Source organism: Ursus arctos, unplaced genomic scaffold (assembly GCF_023065955.2).
Source record: "Ursus arctos isolate Adak ecotype North America unplaced genomic scaffold, UrsArc2.0 scaffold_19, whole genome shotgun sequence".
Lineage (NCBI taxonomy): Eukaryota > Metazoa > Chordata > Mammalia > Carnivora > Ursidae > Ursus > Ursus arctos.
The window spans coordinates 58025215-58047443 of NW_026622863.1; the positions used below are offsets into that span (position 1 = coordinate 58025215).

Below are 22229 nucleotides of genomic sequence, written 5' to 3' on the forward strand. Positions count from 1 at the left end.
GTTAATTAACATCACCTGATAAAGGTCACAGCAACTATCAAAATTAATGGTGAGACATTAAAAACATTCCCTTTGAGTTTGGATATCTATCACTACTTTTCAACACTGTACATGGCCCTGGTCCTGGGCAGGGGTACAAACAGTGATGGGAGACCAAGAGTGAACCTGACATTATGTTATACCAACTAGAGCACTAAATATCTACCTTTTCTGAGGCACACAGAACCTAACGTGAAACCATATCAACTACTACCCTTCAGAAATGCCCACATCCTCCATATAGCCCATAATTTTTCTGTAAACCACATAGGGTATGAAACTCATCTGAATCATTGGGAAAGATTCTAAAAGAAACTGTAGTAAAGTACAATACAAATCCATCCAGAAACAAAGTCCTTGCATCAGCACGTCTTTCAGCCAAGGGAGTATTCAAGTTGGTGTCACTCAATTTGCCTATATGGATGGTAATCTACAATTTTACAGCCTCTCTGAACAAGGGGATTTTAGAGCAAGTTAATGAGTTATTCTAACAAGTAGGAAAAATTTGTAAGGTCAAGGAAACAACTTTTTTGGGTGACTTTATCAAAGGTAGACTATATAACAGAGAGCATTGCTCACTTTCCAGAATTCACTAATATAGCCTCAAATTATGTATCCTGAGTATAACTAAAACAGTTTAGTTTACAAATTTCTATTTACCTTTTGTGGCATAAAAAAAGGCAATATATAGTTCAATCTATATCATATGTTCCCTCTATGTGAACAAAGATAAGATAATGTGTCTGTATATATTTAAAATATTTCTGGTAGAATTTATAGAACAGTAGTCATATTTCTTGCCTGTGGAAGGAGGAACTTGTGCGTGTTGTGCAGGAGACTAAAAGTTTACAGTTTACCACAGAACTCAGCTCTGAATAGTCACAATAATTAAATTACACTGGGAGATGGTAATAGTACAAAAACATTCACAAGTGGGGCAGAGGGACAAAAACAGTTGAACTGTTGCAATATTCATAGATAACACCTAAATCTGAAACATAGCATGTTATTTAAAGAAACAGAGGTAAATATCCCCCAAATCAACTCCTGGTTGTGATAAAAGAAAGGGAATTTTCAACTTTTCATGTTTGTGGGTCCTACTCCTGGGCTCCCAGAGAAGCTATGCTTGAATGTTTACCAAGGTCAAAATGACTCAGCAAAACCTTGAAGTATGAATGGTCTCTGTTTTTGCCCTGAGCACACATTGTATATCTGCTTCATTAAAAAACCAAAGAGAAGCATTCCAAACATAAGGACAAGAAAAAGAAAGAAACCTCCCAGATTCCCATAAGATTAAAATCATGCAGACTTGCACATACTAAAAATATAAGATAAAGTCTATAATTTTCTGGAATGTCCTTTGTCATAATGATTTCTAATTCTTTTCCCCCCCTTCCCTTCTTCTTCTTCTTTTTTTTTTTTTTTTGGATGGTTAATCTTGCCAGTTTCATTTTTTAGTAGTTTGGAAACTAAAAAATCTGATCCCTACTTAACAATGTCATAATTGATCAATATTCCTATAATACAAACATACAAATATCTTAGAATATTTTCACTTTGGTCATACCCTACCAATTTATGCCCATAATTCTAATCCAATCTTGTTCTTGTCAACTTGAACAATACTTGACTTTATTATTACATACAGTGCATATTTATTCATTTTTTCCACATATTCAGGACACCTTGCTTACCGGTCCTTCTTGAATCATCTTAGAGCTTCTTTTAGAGGCTTTATTTGTTTTGTTGAATGATGTCATTTAGAGATTTTCTTTAAGTGAATATCCATTGACTCCGAACTGTTAATTTTTCATAGGAGAATGTGTCTTTCATTTCATTTTTTCTTTTCATTTCCTCCCTCCCTTTCTTTTTCTTTTTCTTTCTTTCTTTTTCTTTCTTTCTTTCTTTCTTTCTTTCTTTCTTTCTTTCTTTCTTTCTTTCTTTCTTTCTTCTCTCTCTCTCTCTCTTTTTCTTTCCTTCTTCTTTCTTTCTTTTATAGAGAGAGAGAGAGAGAAAACTCATGCCTGCGTGCAAGGGAGGGGAGGGGCAGAGGGAGAGAGAGAATCTTAATCAGGCTCCATGCCCAGCTGTGAGCCCAATGCGTGGCTTAATCTCATGACCTGATATCATGACCTGAGCCGAAATCAAGAGTCAGACGCTTAACCAATTGAGCCGTGCAGGTGCCCCCATTTCATTTTCAAAAGGAAGGATGTTTTTGTGGGACCTAGATTTGTAGTTTGACAGTTATTGTCCCTTTACACATGGAGAGAATATTTGACAGCATTTTGGCTTCCATTATTACTGTTGAGAAATTAGCTGCCAATCTAATTTTTATTCTGTTTGGGTTTCTTGTATAATCTCTCTTTTGTAACTTTTGACATTTAAATAGTATATTGAATATCATAATTTTACTATGATGGGTCTGGATGTAAGTTATTTTTTCGTTAGCTTGGTCAGTAGTCATTGGACCATCTGAATCTTAGAGTTCATAATTTTTATCAGAAATTTTATTTAACAAAATTTTATTGAAAAATTCTTATTATATATTTAAATTTAGCTCCTCCACATTCTTTCTATTCTCTTCTCTGTCTCTCTCTCTTTTTTTTAAAGATTTATTTATTTTTTATTTTTTTAGAGAGAAAGAGAGCTAGTAGAGAGAGGGCAGAGGGAGAGAGAATCCCATGCAGACTCCGTGCTGAGTGCAGAGCCCGACATGGGGCCCAATCCCACAACCCTTGAGACCACCACCTGAGCTGAAATCAAGTCAGATGGCCAACCAACTGCGCCACTCCAGCGCCCCTCTATTCTCTTTTACGAGTCCTCATATACACATCCAACGGGTTTGTCTCTAGTGTATCCTTAACCCTGAAGGATGTTGTTCTTTGGCAACCCAGCTTTATGTAGGGGTGTCTTGTTTAGACTCCATTATTTCCATTATTTGGACCATCTCAGAATTTCGTCAAACTCCTGTGCCTCTGTTTTGGCTCTGAGAGACCCAGTTAAGGCAAAGGCAGACTTTAGTGCAGCCTTTCAGGATTCCTGATTTCATGCCATTTTTTTGGCTTCTGAGTATTCCTCACGTTTTTTTCCCAATTTGATGATACATTTAAAAAGGTAATATTTTATATTTGGTTCAGCATCTTTAGTTCTTTTCAGTGTGAATGTTGTTCAGTGTAGATACTATTAGATATGGATCCCCCCAAAATGTAATATTTTTATTGAAGCGAATTTGGTATTTAATTTGTTGTTAAATAATTATCTTAACAATGTTATAAAGGATTAAGATTACAATACAATGTTACTCTTTATTTGGGTGTTAACATTTTCCTCCTAAATCAAAACCTGGTGCTTGATAGATCCTCTCTGGGTCTGTGGTTTATTCTAGGACAGTGCTGGGTATATGATTTTTGTATTTTCAAAATACAAAATAAAAATCCCTCTACTGACAAAAATGGTAATGTACATTTTTCCTTGTTTGCTTATAGTAATCAAACTTCACCTGACTTAGTTTTGACTATTCTATTTTGCTTTTCCAGATTTTCAACTCATCATTATTTGAACCACCTCCTCCAGGATATGAAAATGTTTCAGATGTTGTGCCACCTTTTAATGCCTTCTCTCCCCAGGGGATGCCAGAGGTAAAAATGCAATAAGATAAAATATAAATAACAAACAGAACCCCTCATACATGCAGACAATAAATAAACAGTTATAAGGAGATATTTGATATAATCCAAATTTTTAAATAAGAGAGAAAATACTATTTTTTATTTTCAAATGTATTGGATTTATTAACTTATTTATAATTTAAAAATTCTTGCAAACTTTGAATGAAAGTGTATTTTCCATGGTTATATGAAATTTACTTCAAATGATTAGTTTACATCTTAATGGTATAATATTAGAAAAATTCTTTCTAATATTTAGCACATAAACAGAATGCTTGCAATCATAATTATTTCATAATTGATGGTTGAGCTAGGAATGAGGCATATAACTATTGGTAGTGAAGAGATAACATATTTTATATCTCAGGTGTACTGTGGTCACTTAGGCTTATACCACAGGTTAAGGTGCCTTACCATCATGGACCCATGTATGATTCTTAATTTCCTTTCATTTCTTTTCGTTTTTTCTTTTCTTTCCTTTTTTTTTCTTTAGAGAAGGAGAGAGCAGGGGAGGGGTAGAGGGAGAGGGAGAGAAAGAATCCTAGGCAGGCTCCATGCCCAGCAGGCCTAGATCTCACAATGCTGAGATCATGACCTGAGCCGAAAATCAAGAGTTGGACACTTAACCAACTGAGCCACCCAGATGCCCCAGCATTGTATATATTCTTGAAATTTTTTAATTTATGTAAATAGCATTTAAAATTAGGTCTTACTTGATCTCTTACTCTTTTCAATCAATGGCCTTTAAAAACTCTTTCCATGTTGCTTTATGTCATTACTTTTTACTGTTGCTTATTGTTCCACGTTGTATGCACACCACATGTAACTTACCCATTCTTTTTGTGGTGAGTCAGCTTTACTCCTAAATCCTCATCACCACCGTGTTGCAGTGAATATCCTCATATGTGTCCCCTTCTGGGTTTTTAAGGGTTTCTCTATTTATAGTAAACCGGGGTGGTATTGCTGTTTTGTAGGAATATTTAATTTCACAGTGTCCAGACTGTAGCAGTTGATTGCTTCCATTGACACTCAATGAGTGTTCCTTTTTCCTCATATATTTTCATCAACACTTGAAACTATGTAACTTTATGACTTTTGCCCTTATTTTATTCTAATTCACATTTCTCTGATTACAACCGAGGTTGCTCATCTCTAAACATATTTATTTATTAGCCGTTCTGGTTTTTATTCTGTACAATGACTAAGTATAGCCTTGTCTTCTTTCTGTTGAATTTCCAGCCTTTTTCTTATTAAATTTAAGGGTTTCTTAAATATTTTAATTATTTATTCCATATTGGTTTAAATATTACAAATACCTTTTTCTCATTTTTTACTCATTTGCTCATGTTATCTAAGCTGCCCTTTATTTATTTTTTTAAATATATGAATATATATATATATATATATATATATATATATATATATTTGATTTGTGAAAGAGAGATCATGAACAGGGAGAGAGGCAGAGGGAGAGGGAGAGACAGATTCCTTGCAGAGCAGGGAGCCTGACATGGGGCTTGATTCCAGGACCCTGGGATCATGACCAGAGCCAAAGGCAGATGCTTAACCAACTGAGCCACCCAGGTACCCCAAGTTCCCCTTTATTGAAAAGATATCTTTAATTTTAATATTGCCCAATTGTTCTCCTTATGTTTTTATACTTTGGGTCTTTTTATTAATTCTTTTCATTATTTACAGTGATATCTGTATAACCAGAATATACAAAAAACACTAATACATCATTATTTAAAAATAGCATTAATATTATCAGATTAGAGTTAAGTATATATGGACAAATAGTGTATAATGACAGAAAATATAACAAAAAATTTAAAATAGCCATAAAATATAAAATACACTTTAAAAGTCTTCACTGAGTGTGATGTAGTTGAAGAACACTGTGAAATTTATTAAGCAGTGAAAATATTAAGTGTAAAGAAACAGATTATGTTTCCAGGTGATAAGAGAGAGTGCTATAAGGAGAAAATTGTTCCCACATGAGTTTGTGGGTTTAATGTATAATCAATTGAAATCTCCCAAGTAATTTTTGGACTTTGACAGAATTATTCTACTTAAACTCTTCTAGATTAACGGGAAGATAGAAAGAGTCTGTGATTCTGCATGAGATTCTTGTTTGTGTTCAAATATTAGATGAGTTTGTTGGCTGATGTGCTTCATTGGGTCACCTGTAACTCAGCCAGTGCGATGTTAATTTTTTTAAAGTTAGATATGTCTGTGCTTAAGATATTTCACTATAAGTAATCTTTGGATCTGAATTCTCTGGAGTGTGAAATACTGGGCTCTGCTTTAGGCTATTTGAAATGAGCAATTCGATAATGTCTTATAAAAATATAATCTAGGGACGTCTGGGTGGCTCTGTCAGTTAAGTATCTGTCTTTAGCTCAGGTCATGATCCCAGGGTCCTTGCTCAGCAGGGAGCCTGCTTCTCCCTCTGCCTGCTGCTCTCCCTGCTTGTGCTCTTGCTCTCTCTCTCTGACAAATAAATAAATAAATCTTTAAAAAAATTAAAATAAAATAAAATAAAAAATCTAATCTAATTTAGTGGTTCTCAAACTTCGGCATGTACCATGATAATCCAGAAGACTTATAAAATACCAGTTCTTGTTCCCACCCCCTTGAGTTTTGGTAGGTCTTCATAGTTCATTTCCAACAAGGCCCTAGGTGACTGATTCTGAGGGCTTACGAACCATGCTTTGGGAGCCACTGGCCTTGTCTCCCGATTCTGTTTCAATTAACAAGAGCAAGAAGATGGAAGCTTGAAAGAAACGGAAAATTCTAGGCTAACAGTGCAAGATTGTATTTATTCCCAGTCATAGAACAATGGTACAGTGTAAACTTTACAAGAAGATCATTGTCTGAAAACAAAGCTTTTTTCTAACTGACAGTGACAACTTGCATTTGTGAAGTGCCCAGAGGATACATCTATCACCCTTGTTTTATTTTCAAAGTCACCCTTGTTTTATTTTCAAAGTGTACTGTCATTTTTCAACTAATGTCTCCTCCTATCTCTCATTTGTCTTGTGAGGATTGCAGATTATGAAAAGACAGCCACAGCTTGCAGACATTTAAGGAAGTAGTCTCCCCAAAATTAGTGATATTAAATAGGGATCAATTTCAAGTAGGACACTGACACTAAGACAAAATTCACTGAAATTAAATTGGTTAATAACTCTATATTCACAGAATAAGAGTGAGCTCCAGAGAGGGCTAACAATTATAAATGAGACATACAGTGCAGTCATTAATAGTGTGTTAATCCTGCATTGTCAGAGAAAAATATAAGAGCTAAAAGCAATCCCTTTACTGAAGCAAAGATTCAAATGTCACCTTCTCAGTAGACTTAACTTTTTTTCATTTAAAGTTGCACTCGCCCAAGTACTAGTTTACTATTTGCCTATCCTATTTAAACTTTGAAACAATTTTCTACAGCACCTGTCACTTTTTAATATACTATGTAATTTACTTAGTTATTATTTTTATTATCTTATCTTTCTGCATTTCAGGTGAATGTAAGTTCCTTCAAGGACAGGAATGTGCTGTATCCCTAGTTTGTAGAACACTGCTGGATCCATAATGATACATTTTCAACAAGTTTGTCAATTGAATCCTAGAATTAGCTTACAAACCACTTAATTTTAGCATGTGTTATAAATTTATTGTGCGCAAGCTAGGAGAAATGTAGCAGAAGAGGGAAACAATAAAAATAAAATTATAGGATATGAGAAATTTTCCTGCCCAGGGAGTTCAAACTAGGATGTATGAAGACTTTACAGAGGCAGACATGAGATCATTTTAATGAAATTGGTTTCCACCACCAATTTCTCAGTGTATAATTACATTGGATTGAGAACTACCCCATGGTCAGGTCCTGCTGGTACTTTGTTCCCACTTCCTTATTTATAATAATTTTTCTCTTATTTTTACAAATGAAAGACATCTCTCACCCACCCTAAAACAATATGAAGCATATCTCCAAGTCGTAAAAATCTCTGAGGTTCTGGACTAAGAGACAATAGTGAAAGATTCTCATAAATGGATAACAAGAGATTTGGCAAGTCAAATGGTTTGCAGTTGAACAAAATTAGATGAGCCTAGTTGAGCATCTAGCTGACATCATTAGAATTAACTCAGATAATAGATCAGTGTGTGTGATTTGGGCATTGTAATTTGGAAGGAGTTTAAATAACTTCATGATAATTCTGTAACAAAACTTCTTTCCTTTCCATCTCAAAGTTTCTCGAAATTATGTAAAAACAAGACGTGTGAATAGAACTAATGTGGAGTCCTGTCTCATTCTAGCAATAATTTATTCATCCAGTGACCTGATGTTTTAACATCTAATAGCTTTAAGAGATATATTTCAAGTAAAATTTTATGCTTGGGTATCATTTATGTAAATTGGTAATATTATTAGACTTAGTCTGATACTACTAATAATTAGCTTACTCCTAAAGAATTTTCTTCGTGCATACATCCTGTCACAAGACATTTTAAAAAATTCTCTCTCTTTCTCTCTCTCTCTCTATATATATTTATACACAGACATACATAAGTATATACACACTTACATATGCACATACACACACACACACACACACACACACACATACACATATATGTATATTCTTAATCAAGGGAAGTTTGGCAGTGATCAAGGAAAGACTTCCAGACTTTCCTGGATTCTAGGTGACAGAAACTGAGATGGAATGTAGCATCCTAGATGTTAATTAAGAAGTGTTCTCTTGGGATCAATAGTTGTGTCAGGGGAGGGAACCTGGATTGAGCAGAGGGAGCAGTGACCCTCAATGGTAGCTCAGGGACAGCCTCTGCTGATCTGAAGGGCATTTCTAGAGTCAGCAGCCCTTCAGAGCTGTCCTGGGTTGGACTAAAATGTCCAAGGCTTTATACTCCCCACTGATCAGTCATGGACTGTGTGACATCCCAGGAAGGGGCATGACTTTGAGCAGGGTGGTTGTCTGTAGCTGAGGAAATTCCTGAAGAGGCTTGAGAACTGAAGGCTGTCTGCAGAGAGCCTTTCTTGCAACTGGAGCAAGAACGTCTTCAGCGAAGGGGGATCTGGGCAGCACATCCCAGTGTCCAGCACAAATATATTCTACTCTAGAATAAAATTCTTTGGGGAAAGGGGGACAAGATAGAAGCTCGAGGAGAAAAGGCATGATAAAATTCTGACTGAAGAGTGTCTTCCTTTTTAAATGGATGATGTAAATCAGTATAGTGTGTATATTCTTTTGGGTTACATACAAAAAGTGATGTAAAAGTGCTTGTCAAAATATTAATAGTTATAATATGTTGGAAATTGCATTTGTTGTAGCTCCTTAAAGGTATGATAAGCAATTTTAGATGTCAAGTAAATATATGAGGGGTGTGTTGTTTTTCAAAATTAATTTAGGGAGTAGGTGAGAAAAAAAAATGAAGGATACTGGTTTAACAGGTCATTTTGCAAATGAGAATACTGAGACTCAGAGATGTTATTAAGACTTGCACATAATCGTATTAATAATATGAAAGCAGACCCATAAGGCAGTTATACTACCTGACCATTCTTCCTTACCTGGTGTTAGAGGAGACCCATTAGGCTACTAGTTGTGAATGTACTTCTAAGAATAAAACTCTTGTCAAGTGTTTCTTAACCTAGGGTGCCTGGACTCCTTCAAACTGCATGCGGCAATGTGTATATTCATATACATTTTGGGGGGAACACTTCTATAACATTATAACCACTGTAAAGGAGACATAAAAACAGAGCTTACTGTTAAATTCATATGTCTGTAAGTCAGCCAATTGCTATAATTCAGGCTCATTTCTCCCTTGCATCTCTTATGTGAGACTGATGCTTTTCTGGCCCTCTTGCATGCTCTTGCCTCTTTCCTCATTCAAAGATGTGAAACAGTCATGCAGAGGAACCTCCTTGTATTAAATCATACTTATATTAAATCATTCCGATCTCAACAGGGTGATCTCGTATATGTTAACTATGCACAGACTGAAGACTTCTTTAAACTAGAGAGGGACATGAAAATCAATTGCTCTGGGAAGATTGTGATTGCCAGATATGGGAAAATTTTCAGAGGAAATAAGGTAAAAATCATTTTTTTCCTTTTCTCCCAATATAAAAAATATATCATATCTTACATATGTAGAAACATATCCTTAAAACTTTCTGAGAACCATGATTCTCTCATATTCTGTAACACAGCCACCTTATGGGGAGGACACATTTACTGGCTTATAGACAGGGGTTTTAAATGGGGTCATTGGAGTTTGGACCAGTGTAGAAGTTCAAGGAGAACAGAGCAGATTTTTCCATACCTGCAAGTTATGCCTGTGGTATACATAGAAAGCATTCATTGGGTTTGTTGTTGCCATCAGTATCTTTGTTTTTTAATATTATCTTTGAAAATATTTACTAAATTCAATTTTAATGTGAATTGTTATTATAGGTAATCAGAGAAACCAAATTCTACATAGCAGTTTTAAAAAATTACTATCACTTGATCTGTTCATTTTTTTCTTTTTTGTGAGAAATTAAATTTCAAAAATATTCCCTTCCAGCCATAAAAGATATAGGAATCTGGTCTGTAGAGTCTGCTTTTTTTCTTGTACATCTAGACTAGTGAAAGAAACAGAAAGTACTTGCTATCACTACTATAGACATTTTCTAAAGCTACAGCTCTGAGGGATGATCCATTCCTAGAAACCCATTTTTATCTTTTTTTTCTCCTAGAAACCCATTTTTAGAACTTGAAGTAGGAAAAAGCAAAAGCTAGTTCTCTATGAAATGTCCTTATTGTAGGTCCAATGATAAGAGATTGAAAATAACATTTGACTGTTCATGTAAGCGTAATTTCAGAAAAGATTGATATTATCAAATCTAGAACAACCAAACTGAATTAAGAGAGACATTGTGCTTTCCAGGTTAAAAATGCCCAGCTGGCAGGGGCCAAAGGAGTCATTCTGTTCTCAGATCCTGCTGATTACTTTGCTCCTGGGGTGAAGTCCTATCCAGACGGTTGGAATCTTCCGGGTGGCAGTGTCCAGCGTGGAAATATCTTAAATCTTAATGGTGCAGGGGACCCTCTCACACCTGGTTACCCAGCAAATGGTGAGTGATTGGGCCTTAATCATCATGGGAAACTTAAAAACATTTTTAAGTGATTTTATTAAAGGTTTTCCAGATGAAGTATGTCTTTTTAAAATTCTCTTTCCATCTAAGAAGTACGTTAAAGAGTTTCAAATTCTGGAAATTATTGGCTTAGGTCCCTTATCTCTTATTTGGAACCCTTGGGCCTGATTCAGATATTTTCAGATATTTAAAAGTAATGTGAGTCATATCCCATATATTGGCTGACACTCAGGAGGCTAGGATAGAATACAGGAAGCAGGCATATAAATATTTTTTGCAACAAAATATATGAATAATCATACTAAGCAGAGGTAAATAATAAATAATAAAAATAAATAATATGGATAACCACATATTTACTCAAATTAGATTTTGCTGTCAAATGAGTTTGCATCAAATCAGGTTTTGATGCCAAGTAAATTCCCTCCAAATTTATGGTTTTTACAGTTTTTGGATTTCCTAGTTGTAGATTCAGGATAGCAGAAAAGAAGTTCTATAAACCCCCAAATTGGCACATTTAAAATTTAGTGTCCAGGGGTGCCTGAATGGCTCAGTCAGTTAAGCCTTTGACTCTTGATTGGGGCTGGGTGTTGTGAGATTGAGTCCCATATCCTGCTCCGTGCTCAGCACAGAATCTGCTTGAGGATTCTCTGTCTCCCTCTCCCTTTGCCCCTCTCCCTGCCTGCACTCTCTCTCTTAATAAATAAATAAAATCTTTTTTTAAATAAATAAAATAGAGAGTCCAGAAAATGCTTATTGCATCTTTGCTATGTAAATACAATAGTGATAACTTTCTAAATTGTTTCCTGAATTAACAGCTTTGTAGTTTTACTGCCTCTGCTTGACCAGAAGAAAGGGAGACAAGAGGGCGGTCTGCCCAGATCACCACACCACTGAGTGAGGGGTGGGATTCCACTTCAGGAAGCCTGGCTGGAGATGCATATGCTTGTATAAGGCTGAAATGCTCCCCTGTAAAACTGTGGATCATTAACAAAGGGAGCCACTTAATTTGAATGTACTCAGCTATTTGATAAAGTTTATAAAAATCTGCGATGGTTGAGTTTATGTGGGTTTTTTTTTAAGATTTTATTTATTTGAAAGAGAGAGATAGCAAAAGAGAACACAAGCAGGGGCAGAAGGAGAAGCAGACTCCCTTGAGCAAGACCCTGGGATTATGACCTGAGCGGACTGCAGATGCTTAACCAACTGAGCCACTCAGGCGCCCCTGGGTTTCTGTGGTTTAAAACTAGTTAAGGTGTATAACTTGGATAATGAAGATAATATTTATTCCTCATCTGATTTTTTTGTCAAATTGTAGACTCCTTTAAAGCTTATGTGTTTTGGCTTTATAAATCTTCTTGGAACATAGTACACTGTCATAGATTTTTTATACAACACATATTTTATTTTAAACATATTTTATTTTAAAATATGTATTTTTTAAACAATACATATTTTTAAACAACACATATTATCCTATAATAAAATTACATAAACACACCTGAACTTCACTTCTTTTTTTCCCCCAGATTAAAAAAATATACTTCTCTTAATCTCTGTTTTACAAAGCTAAAATTATAAACATACAATGAACTTAACTAGACTATTTCTGTTAATTATTCTCAAATTTAAACAGTATTTGGGGGAGGAAAGTGGTATCCTTGGTATCCCTATGGGGCTTGCACTTATTAAATTCCCTTTTGTACCCTGTTAATTTTTTTTAATTTTATTTTCCTTTTAGTTTTGCTTTTTATTATGGAATAGTTCTAACATACACAAAAATAGAGATAATTATCAACATATTTTATCAATCTTGTTTCATCATCTCTTCATCCTCCCTTCTTTATTGTTACTTAGGAAAATTTATTTTTTTATTTTTTTAAATTTTTTAAAATGTTTTTTTATTATATTCTGTTAGTCACCATACAGTACATCCCTGGTTTCTGATGTAAAGCTCGATGATTCATTCGTTGCGAATAACACCCAGTGCACCATGCAATACATGCGCTCCTTACTACCCATCACCAGTCTATCCCATTCCCCCACTCCCCTCCCCTCTGAAGCCCTCAGTTTGTTTCTCAGAGTCCATAGTCTCTCATGCTTCATTCCCCCTTCTGATTACCCCCCATTTCGTTATCCTTTTCTTCCCGTACCTATCTTCCTAGCTCTTATGTTCCACAGATGAGAGAAATCATATGATAATTGTCTTTCTCTGCTTCACTTATTTCATTTAGCATTATCTCCTCCAGTGCCGTCCATGTTGCAGCAAATGTTGAGAACTCGTTCTTTCTGATAGCTGAATAACATTCCATTGTATATATGGACCACAACTTCTTAATCCAGTCATCTGTTGAAGGGCATCTCGGTTCCTTCCACGATTTAGCTATTGTGGACAATGCTGCTATGAACATTGGGGTGCATATGGCCCTTCTCTTCACTACGTCTGTATCTTTGGGGTAAACACCCAGTAGTGCAATGGCTGGGTAATAGGGTAGCTCAATTTTTAACTTCTTAAGGGACCTCCACACTGTTTTCCAGAGTGGCTGTACCAACTTGCATTCCCACCAACAATGTCGGAGGGATCCCCTTTCTCCACATCCTCTCCAGCAATTGCTGTTTCCTGCCTTGTTGATTTTTGCCATTCTAACTGGCGTAAGGTGGTATCTCAGTGTGGTTTTGATTTGAATTTCCCTGATGGCTAATGATTTTGAACATTTTTTTATATGTCTGTTAGCAATTTGTATGTCATCATTGGAGAAGTGTCTGTTCATATCTCCTGCCCATTTTATGATTTGTTTATTTGTTTCTCATGTATTGAGTTTGAGAAGTTCTTTGTAGATCTTGGATACCAGTCTTTTATCTGTAGCATCATTTGCAAATATATTCTCCCATTCTGTGGGCTGCCTCTTAGTTTTTTTGACTGTCTCTGTGGCTGTGCGGAAGATTTTTATCTTGATGAAGTCCCACATGTTCATTTTATCTTTTGTTTCTCTTGCCTTTGGAGATGTATCATGAAAAAGATTGCTTTGGCCGATGTCGTAGAGGGTGCTGCCTATGTTCTCCTCTAGGATTTTGATGGATTCCTGTCTCACATCGGGGTCTTTCATCCATTTGGAGTTTATTTTTGTGTATGGTGTGAGAGAGTGGTCAAGTTTCATTCTTTTGCATGTAGCTGTCCAATTTTCCCAGCACCATTTATTGAAGAGACTGTCTTTTTCCCACCGGATGTTTTTCCTGCTTTATCAAAGATTAGTTGCCCAAAGAGCCGAGGGTCCATCTCTGGGCTCTCTATTCTGTTCCATTGGTCTATGTGTCTGTTTTTGTGCCAGTACCATGCTGTCTTTGTGATCACAGCTTTGTAGTACAGCTCGCAATCCAGCATTGTCATGCCCCCAGCATTGTTTTCCTTTTCAACAGTTCCATGGCGATTCGGGGCCTTTTCTGTTTCCATACAAATTTAAGGACTCTTTGTTCCAGTTCTTTGAAAAATGTCCTCAGTATTTTGATCAGGATAGCATTGAAAGTGCAGATTGCTCTGGGTAGCATGGACATTTTAACTATGTTAATTCTTCCGATCCATGAGCATGGAATATTTTTCCATCTTTTTCTGTCTTCCTCAATGTCTTTCAAGAGTGATTTATAGTTTCTAGAATATAGACCCTTTACGTCTCTAGTTAAGTTAATTCCAAGGTAACGTATGGTTTTTGGTGCTATTGTAAATGGGATGGATTCCCTACTTTCTCTTTCTTCAGTCTCATTGCTCAGGTTTAGAAATGAAACTGATTTCTGAGCATTGATTTTGTATCCCACCACATTACTGAATTGCTCTATATCTTCTAATAGTTTGGGAGTGGCTTCTTTTGGGTTTTTCATATAGAGTATCATGTCATCTGCGAAGAGAGACATTTTGACTTCTTCTTTGCCAATTTGGATACCTTTTATCCCTTTTTGTTGTCTGATTGCTGTTGCAAGGACTTCTAGTACTATGTTGAATAATAGTGGCGAGAGTAGGCATCCTTGTCATGTTTCTGATCTTAAGAGAAAGGCTTCCAGCTTTTCCCCATTGAGAATATTTGCTGTAGGCTTTCCATAGATGGTTTTTATGATATTGAGGAATGTACCCTCTATCCCTACAATCTGAAGGGTTTTAATCAGGAAAGGATGCTGTATTTTGTCAAATGCTTTTTCTGCATCTATTGAGAGAATCATATGATTTCTGAATATTTCTTTCTGGATAAAATCCAAGACCCCGATCGATTTGCGAATGTTGAACCACCCTTGCATCCCAGGAATTAATCCCACATGGTCATGATGGATAGTCCTTTTAATGTACTGTTGGATTCTATTAGCCAGGATCTTGTTGAGGATTTTGGCGTCCATATTCATTAGGGAAATCGGTCTGTAATTCTCTTTTTTGATGGGGTCTTTGCCTGGTTTGGGGATCAAGGTAATATTGGCCTCATAGAATGAGTTTGGTAGCTTTCCTTTGTTTCTATTTTTTAAAATAGCTTTAGGAGAATAGGTATTATTTCTTCTCTGAATGTTTGGTAGCATTCCCCAGGAAAACCATCTGGGCCTGGAGTTTTGTTTTTTGGAATGTCGTTTATCACTGACTCAATCTCTTCCTAATTAATTGGCCTGTTTAAAAAATCAATTTCTTCCTGCTTCAGTCTTGGTAGTTTATAGGTTTCCAGGAAGGATTCCATCTCTTCCAGATTGCTTAATTTATTGGCATAAAGCTTTTGGTAAAAGCTTCTAATAATCCTTCCAATTTCATTGGTGTTGTTTGTGACCTCTCCTTTTTCATTCATAATTTTATTAATTTGGGTCCTTTCTCTATTCTTTTGGATAAACCTTGCCCGTGGTCTGTCAATTTTATTGATTCTCTCAAAGAACCAGCATCTAGTTCTGTTGATCTGCTCCACTGTACTCCTGGTTTCTAATTCATTGATTTTTGCTCTAATCTTGGTCAACTGCTTCCTCGTGCGTGGATTAGGCCTGTCCCTCTTTTGCTGTTCCAGCTTCTTGAGGTGAGAATATAAAAACTGCATTTTAGATTTTTCTGTTCTTTTGAGTGAGGCTTGGATGGCTATGTATTTCCCCATTAGGACTGCCTTTGCAGTATCCCATAGGTTTTGGACCATTGTGTTTTCATTCTCGTTGGTCTCCATAAATTGTTGAAATTGATTTTTGATTTCGTGGTTTATCGAATCATTCCTGAACAGGAAGGTTCTTAGTCTCCAAAGTTTGAGTTTCTTCCAAATTTTTCTTCCTGGTTGAGTTCCAATTTCAGAGCATTGTGGTGTGAGAATATGCAGGGAATAATTTCAGTCTTTTGGTATCTGTTGAGACCTGTTTTGTGTCACAGAACATGGTCTATTCTTGAGAAAGTTCCATGGGAATTAGAATAGAATGAGTATTCTGTGGTTCTGGGGTGTAGTGTTCTATATATATCTATGAGGTCCAACTCATAAAGTATGGCATTCAAAGCCCTTGTTTCTTTGTCAATTTTTTGCATGGGTGTTCTGTCTATTTCTGATAGTGGAGTGTTGAGGTCACCTACTATTAACATATTTTTATGTATGTCTCTTTATTCTGGTTAAGAGTTGGCTTGTGTATCTTGCTGCTCCCTGTTGGGGGCGTATATATTTATAATTGTCATATCCACTTCTTGGATACATCCTTTAAGAATAATATTGTGCCCTTCTGTGTCTCTAACTATAGTCTTTAGTTTAAATTCCAATCTATCTGATATGAGAATTGCTACCCCAGTTTTCTTTTGAGATCCATTTGCATGAAAGATGGTACTCCATCCATTTACTTTCAGTCTGAATGTATCTTTAGGTTCAAAATGAGTCTCTTGTAGACAGCAAATGGATGGGTCATGTCCTTTTATCCAATCTGCAACCTTGTGGAGTTTATGGGAGCATTTATGCCATTTATATTGAGACTGATTATTGAGAGATATGATTTTAATGATGCCATGTTGCCAGTAAAGTCTTTGTTTCTATAGATTGTGACTTTCTGTTCTGTATCACTCTTGGGGCCTTTTTACCTTTATAGAACCCCCCTTAATATCTCCTGTAGGGCTGGTTTCGTGGTTACGAAATTGGTCAATGACTGGCGATTCTGGATGGTCTTTATTTCTCCATCAATTCTGAATGACAGCCTTGCTGGAGAAAGGATCCTTGGCTGCATGTTTTTCTCTGAAAGAGGTTTAAAAATGGCCCCCCAACCCTTTCTGTCATTCCAGGTCTGTGTAGACAGGTCTGACGTAATTCTGATACCCTTGGCTTGGTACATGAGAAATTTCTTTGCCCTGGCCGCTTTCAATACTGTATCCTTGGATCTAATATTTGCAAAATGCACTATGATGTGATGTGGTGTAGGTTTGTCATGGTTGAGCTTGGTAGGGGTCTTCTCTGCCTCTTGGACAAGAATGTTTGTTTCCCTTGCTTGATTAGGGAAGTTTTCAGCTACAATTTGTTCACATTTCTCTTCTAGATCTCTGTTTTTCTCCACCCTCTCGGGGATGCTGATGATTCTGACATTGGAACGTTTCACTGAGTCAGTTATCTCTCGTAACCTACGTTCCTGAGCATGGATTTTTTTGAGTCCAGATTCTATTTTAGCTTTTTCTTATACTAACCCATCCTCCAATTCACTTTCACGTTCTTCTGCCTCATTCACCCTGGTCGTCAGAGCCTCTAGCTTTGACTGCATTTGGCTCATAGAATTTTTAATTTCTGCCAGATTCACTCTCATTTCTGCCCTTAGAGATTCTATATTCTCATTAACATTTTCGTTAATACTTTGTTCAAGTCTACACATCATCTTGACCATTGTTACTCTGAATTCCATTTCTGATAATTTGGTTATACCCATAACCATTAGTTCTGTGGCAGAGGCCACAGACTCATTGCCTTTTCTTTGCTGGGGGTGATTTCTCCTTCTTGTCATTCTGATGAGGAGAGGTTGCGGGGTTGTCCAGAGCCCAAATTATTGACTGGGACACAGGCTGTGCACCCTTGTTTTATAGGGATCTTAGGGATGTGGGCTTCTTGATTTTTCAGTCTGCCTTCTGGGGGAGGGGCCTGCTGCGCCGATACTCAGGCAACCCTGTTTGGGTAGAGTCTCCTTGTCCCCTGCGAGGGGGGATGGATATGGGCACACTGTGAGATGGTATTTCCAGGCTTTTGTTCTCTGGAAGCTTTCCCTGGCAGTTTGCTCTTCCTCTTCTGAGAGTCAGATCAGCAGTGGCCGAATCTCAGCCTCTGTTTCAGAACTGGGATCGCGGACCGTTCTCCACTGATGTTCTAGCCACTTTAACTCTGTTTCTGTTGGTGCTGCTCAACCCTGCGGCGTTTCGGGACGTGTGCCCCACACCCTGCGTCCCAGCCCTCACTTCCAGGGCTGGCTCTTTTCTGTCCTTTGTGTTTCTAACACCGCCAGCCACCAGCCACCAGCCACCCCCGCGCGCTCCCAGAACTGCTGGTCTCAGTCTGGTTCCAGTGAGTGCACCGGAGGTCCAGTTTTCAGACCGGTCGCGCATGTTCCCTGGCTCACGGTCTCTGTCTGCTGTCTCTCAGGTGCCGGTCTGCGAGTCCACCCACTCCCCTGTGCAGGTGGCTACCACTTCCCGGTCCCTCCCCCTTCCATTAAGCTTCCAATATCTGTTGGCAGTTTCATGGCTCCCCTCTTTGTACCTCAATACTCAGTGCTGGAGATGTTCATTTGTAGAGATCCAGATGTATCTTCCTGCGTCTCAGGCTGATTCCGTGGATGTTCGTGCTGGTCTGGTACCTACCCAAGTCGACTCAGCGGACTGGCTGAAAAAGGGGTCCCCTACTCCTCCACCACTTAGGATACTTTTAAAATAAATTCCACATAACCTATCATTAATTCATTTTACCCATAAAAAGAATACACTTTTAAAATCACCTAAAGTTCTTATTAGATAATTTAAAATTTGGAGGAAAAGTGGAAAAATAACATATTTTTTAAATCTGAAGAAATTACAGTATGTTTTTATTTTTAAGTAGAGTTTACATATAATAAAATACACAGTTCAATAAAATTTTTTAATTGCATATATCTGTGTCACTCATAATAAAATACAGAACATTTTCATGACTCCAGAAAGTTCTCTTGTGCTCCTTTTTCTGATCAACTGCCTTCTGGTATTTCTCACTATTGATCAGTTTTGAATTTCATATACATGGAATCAACATACATTCTCTCTCTCTTTTTAAGATATTATTTATTTGAGAGAGAGAGAGAGCATGGGTGAAGGAAGGGTAGAGGGAGGAGGAGAAGCAGGCTTCCCACTGAGCAGGGAGCCCCACATGGGGCTCAATCCCAGGACGCTGACATCATGACCTGAGCCCAAGACAGACGCTTAACCAACTGAGCCACCCAGGTCCTCTCAGTGTCTATTCTTTTGTACCTTGCTGCTTTTATTCAGTATGATGATTTGAGATTTATCCGTGTTATTGTGTGTACTAATCATTTGGTCCTTTTAATTGCTGAGAAGAATTCTGTGTGACTATACTACAGATTGTTTTGTTTTTTTTTTAAACAGAACACTTCACAAATTTGCATGTCATCCTTGCACAGGGGCCAAGCTAATCTTCTCTGTATCATTCCTATTTTAGCATACGTGCTGCACCAGATCATTTATTCCTGCTGCTGTTGACAGACATCTGCACTGTGTCCTGTGTTTGGCTGCCCGAATGCAGCTGCTATGAACAATTTTTACAGGCCTTTTTGTGCACATATATTTTCCTCTTCCTTGGGGAAATACCTATGAAAGTAATTTTGTGTCCTCGTGCACAATTCCATATAACCTTATTTTCAAAAGAGTTATCCAAAGTGACTGTGTATTTTTACACTCTTGGAAGGAATGTGGGAGAGTTTCACTTGTTCCACATACTAACATTTGAGATTGTCTTTTTAGTATGACAGTTCTAGTAGATGCAATATAAGAATGTGTTTAAGATGATTTACAGAAAAAAACTTTTGAATGGGACTGAATTTTTACTAATGTGTGTTCCACTTTTTTTCAGAATATGCTTATAGACGTGGAATCACAGATGCTGTTGGTCTTCCAAGCATTCCTGTTCATCCAGTTGGATACTATGATGCACAGAAGCTCCTGGAGTAAGTTTGTGAGAAACAAACAGATGGCTGTTTGGATATTGCTCTTTATTGGCAGTCTTCAACTATCGGCAGTATTCAACACCTGAATATTTCTTCAATATTCAGAAATACGGAAATTCTCTTAAATGGTAGAACCTACAATTTTATCACCATTTTAAAGAACAGTTGATCTATTCTGGAATTTACTTTACGTAGTGGTATCCAGTGTGAGAGTCATGAAAATGAGACTTTCAGTTCTCCAACTGCAGGGGGCGTGATTGATCAATGGAACTAGCTACTGTGCTTTGAAGTCTGTCACCCTGTGTGTGTCAAGGCCATGCTTCCCACAAGCATTCCCCTCAGTGACTGGTTGCAGCAGGGTCACTAAAACAAGCCCATTACTGGGTGGCGCAGGGCTCCTGTCATGGGAGACTTTAGCTCAGGATTCCACAGCAGGCTTGCTCAACTAGATGCCGCCACCCACCACCCTTTTCTTCCTTCTCTTTCTCCTTCACTCCACATGAGACCTGCATTGTAGTCTGTTGGATTTTTCAGCTTTGTCCTACCCCCCACCTTACTATTTCTCTCACAGGCTTTTCCCCTAAGAAATCTCTTACTCATCTCATCCTCATATTGTCCACAACTTGAGCGACCTGGAATAACACAGTGTGAGAGCAATTCCATCTTATTTTCCTCTTTATGCCTCTTCCCCCTTTGCTTTTCTGACATTGGAGCCCTTTCCCCTTTCCTGCCATGCTTTCTCCCATCTGCATGTCCCTTCTTGTCCAGTCTCCTTTAGGAAGGAGAGAGCATGACTTCTCTGTAAGTAGAATTGTGAGAGAAGCATCTGGCCAGGTAGTACCGTTTCTCAAATAAGAAGGCATTCTTAATCATTTTATTCCAGTCTCCATAAGAAGACTTTTCATGACCTAAAGCAGTGCCCTTCTTTTACAGTTGAGGAGGCTGACATTCAGAGGAGTGGAAGGATCTGTCCCATTTAAGGGCAGACTAAGGAATAGCACCTTGGTCTTTTTTGCTTTTGAGCTCTTAGCTTTGCCACATGGGTTAGAATTCAAGATCCAGGCACAACTTTTGAGGGCACTATGGCTATGTGTTTACCTAAACATATTTATAAAGTCTCAATATTTGTGATATTTAAAAAGATGAACGTGATTGTAACTACTTATAATAGTTGAAAACTACAAATAACGCAAATCTTCAATAATTGGTAAGTAGTCAGATACATCACTGGCTATGATAGTGCATGGGGCCATTAATATATGTGTTGTGCAAGAATATTTAATGATATGGAAACACAAGTATGCTATACTACTAAGTGGAAATGGCAGGTTTATCTAGATATCTAGAAATCTATAGATATATTTATATATAGACATGCAGAGATATAAAGAGAATAATCTCAATTATGTAAACGTTTTTTAAAAAATGAACTTGTATTATCTTTGTAATTAAAAAAGAATGCATGGAAGGAAAGAAGGAAAGATTATATAGAATTGATTTTGAGGTGTACTTAACTATGTCTACTATTTGCTCCAATTAACTAGGTCAATGTCACCTATGACCTAAATGTGGACTAGAATTACTTGATCAGAAAAAAATCACAAATGCAGTTTGCCTCTAATGTATTTAATTTAGCCTCTTTAAGCCATCTTATAAATGCAATCACCATTAATAACATAACTTCCATGGAAAAGTGCATTTTGTTTTGAAAACACCATAATTAAAAATGAACTTAGAAAGCACAATCTACTTGGATAAGGAGATGATCTTTATATATTAAAAGCAGGAAGACAGGTCCAATTTCTTTTCTTTTTTTTTTTTTAAGATTTTATATGTAAGTAACCTCTACAGCCAATGTGGGGCTCAAACTCACAACCCCAAGATCAACAGTCACACGCTCCACTGACTGAGCTAGTTGGGCCCCTCTCCTATTTCATCTTCCACACTTTCTAACATATAATGAAACATTCTACATGATTGGAATTTAGTCTTATACATTTTTTTCAAAGAACATATAATTTGTTTATGATTTTCACTGTGTTTATTTACTCCCTTTGCACACTTAGGTTAGGAGTATGCTCATTGTCCCTGACAGTCAATTCTCAGATGCCCACAAATGGTTAGCCATTTAACATTATGTATTAATTGGAAAAGATGTTTTACAAGTTGGATACATCATAAAATGAGAGTTTCTTAAA

The 22229-nt window shown here is 37.0% G+C and overlaps 1 protein-coding gene and 1 pseudogene across 1 annotated transcript in view; one reads left to right on the forward strand and one right to left on the reverse strand.

Moving 5' to 3' along the window:
- The window catches only part of LOC113269424 (glutamate carboxypeptidase 2), a 92815-nt gene that overhangs the window by 11339 nt on the left and 59247 nt on the right, over nucleotides 1-22229 (forward strand). The window contains exons 4-7 of the mRNA XM_057314632.1: nucleotides 3576-3677; nucleotides 9702-9827; nucleotides 10665-10851; nucleotides 19938-20031. Of these exons, the coding sequence (XP_057170615.1) occupies nucleotides 3576-3677; nucleotides 9702-9827; nucleotides 10665-10851; nucleotides 19938-20031 (509 nt within the window). The remainder of the gene's footprint in view (nucleotides 1-3575; nucleotides 3678-9701; nucleotides 9828-10664; nucleotides 10852-19937; nucleotides 20032-22229) is intronic.
- LOC125281869 (U6 spliceosomal RNA) lies at nucleotides 19444-19540 on the reverse strand (annotated as a pseudogene).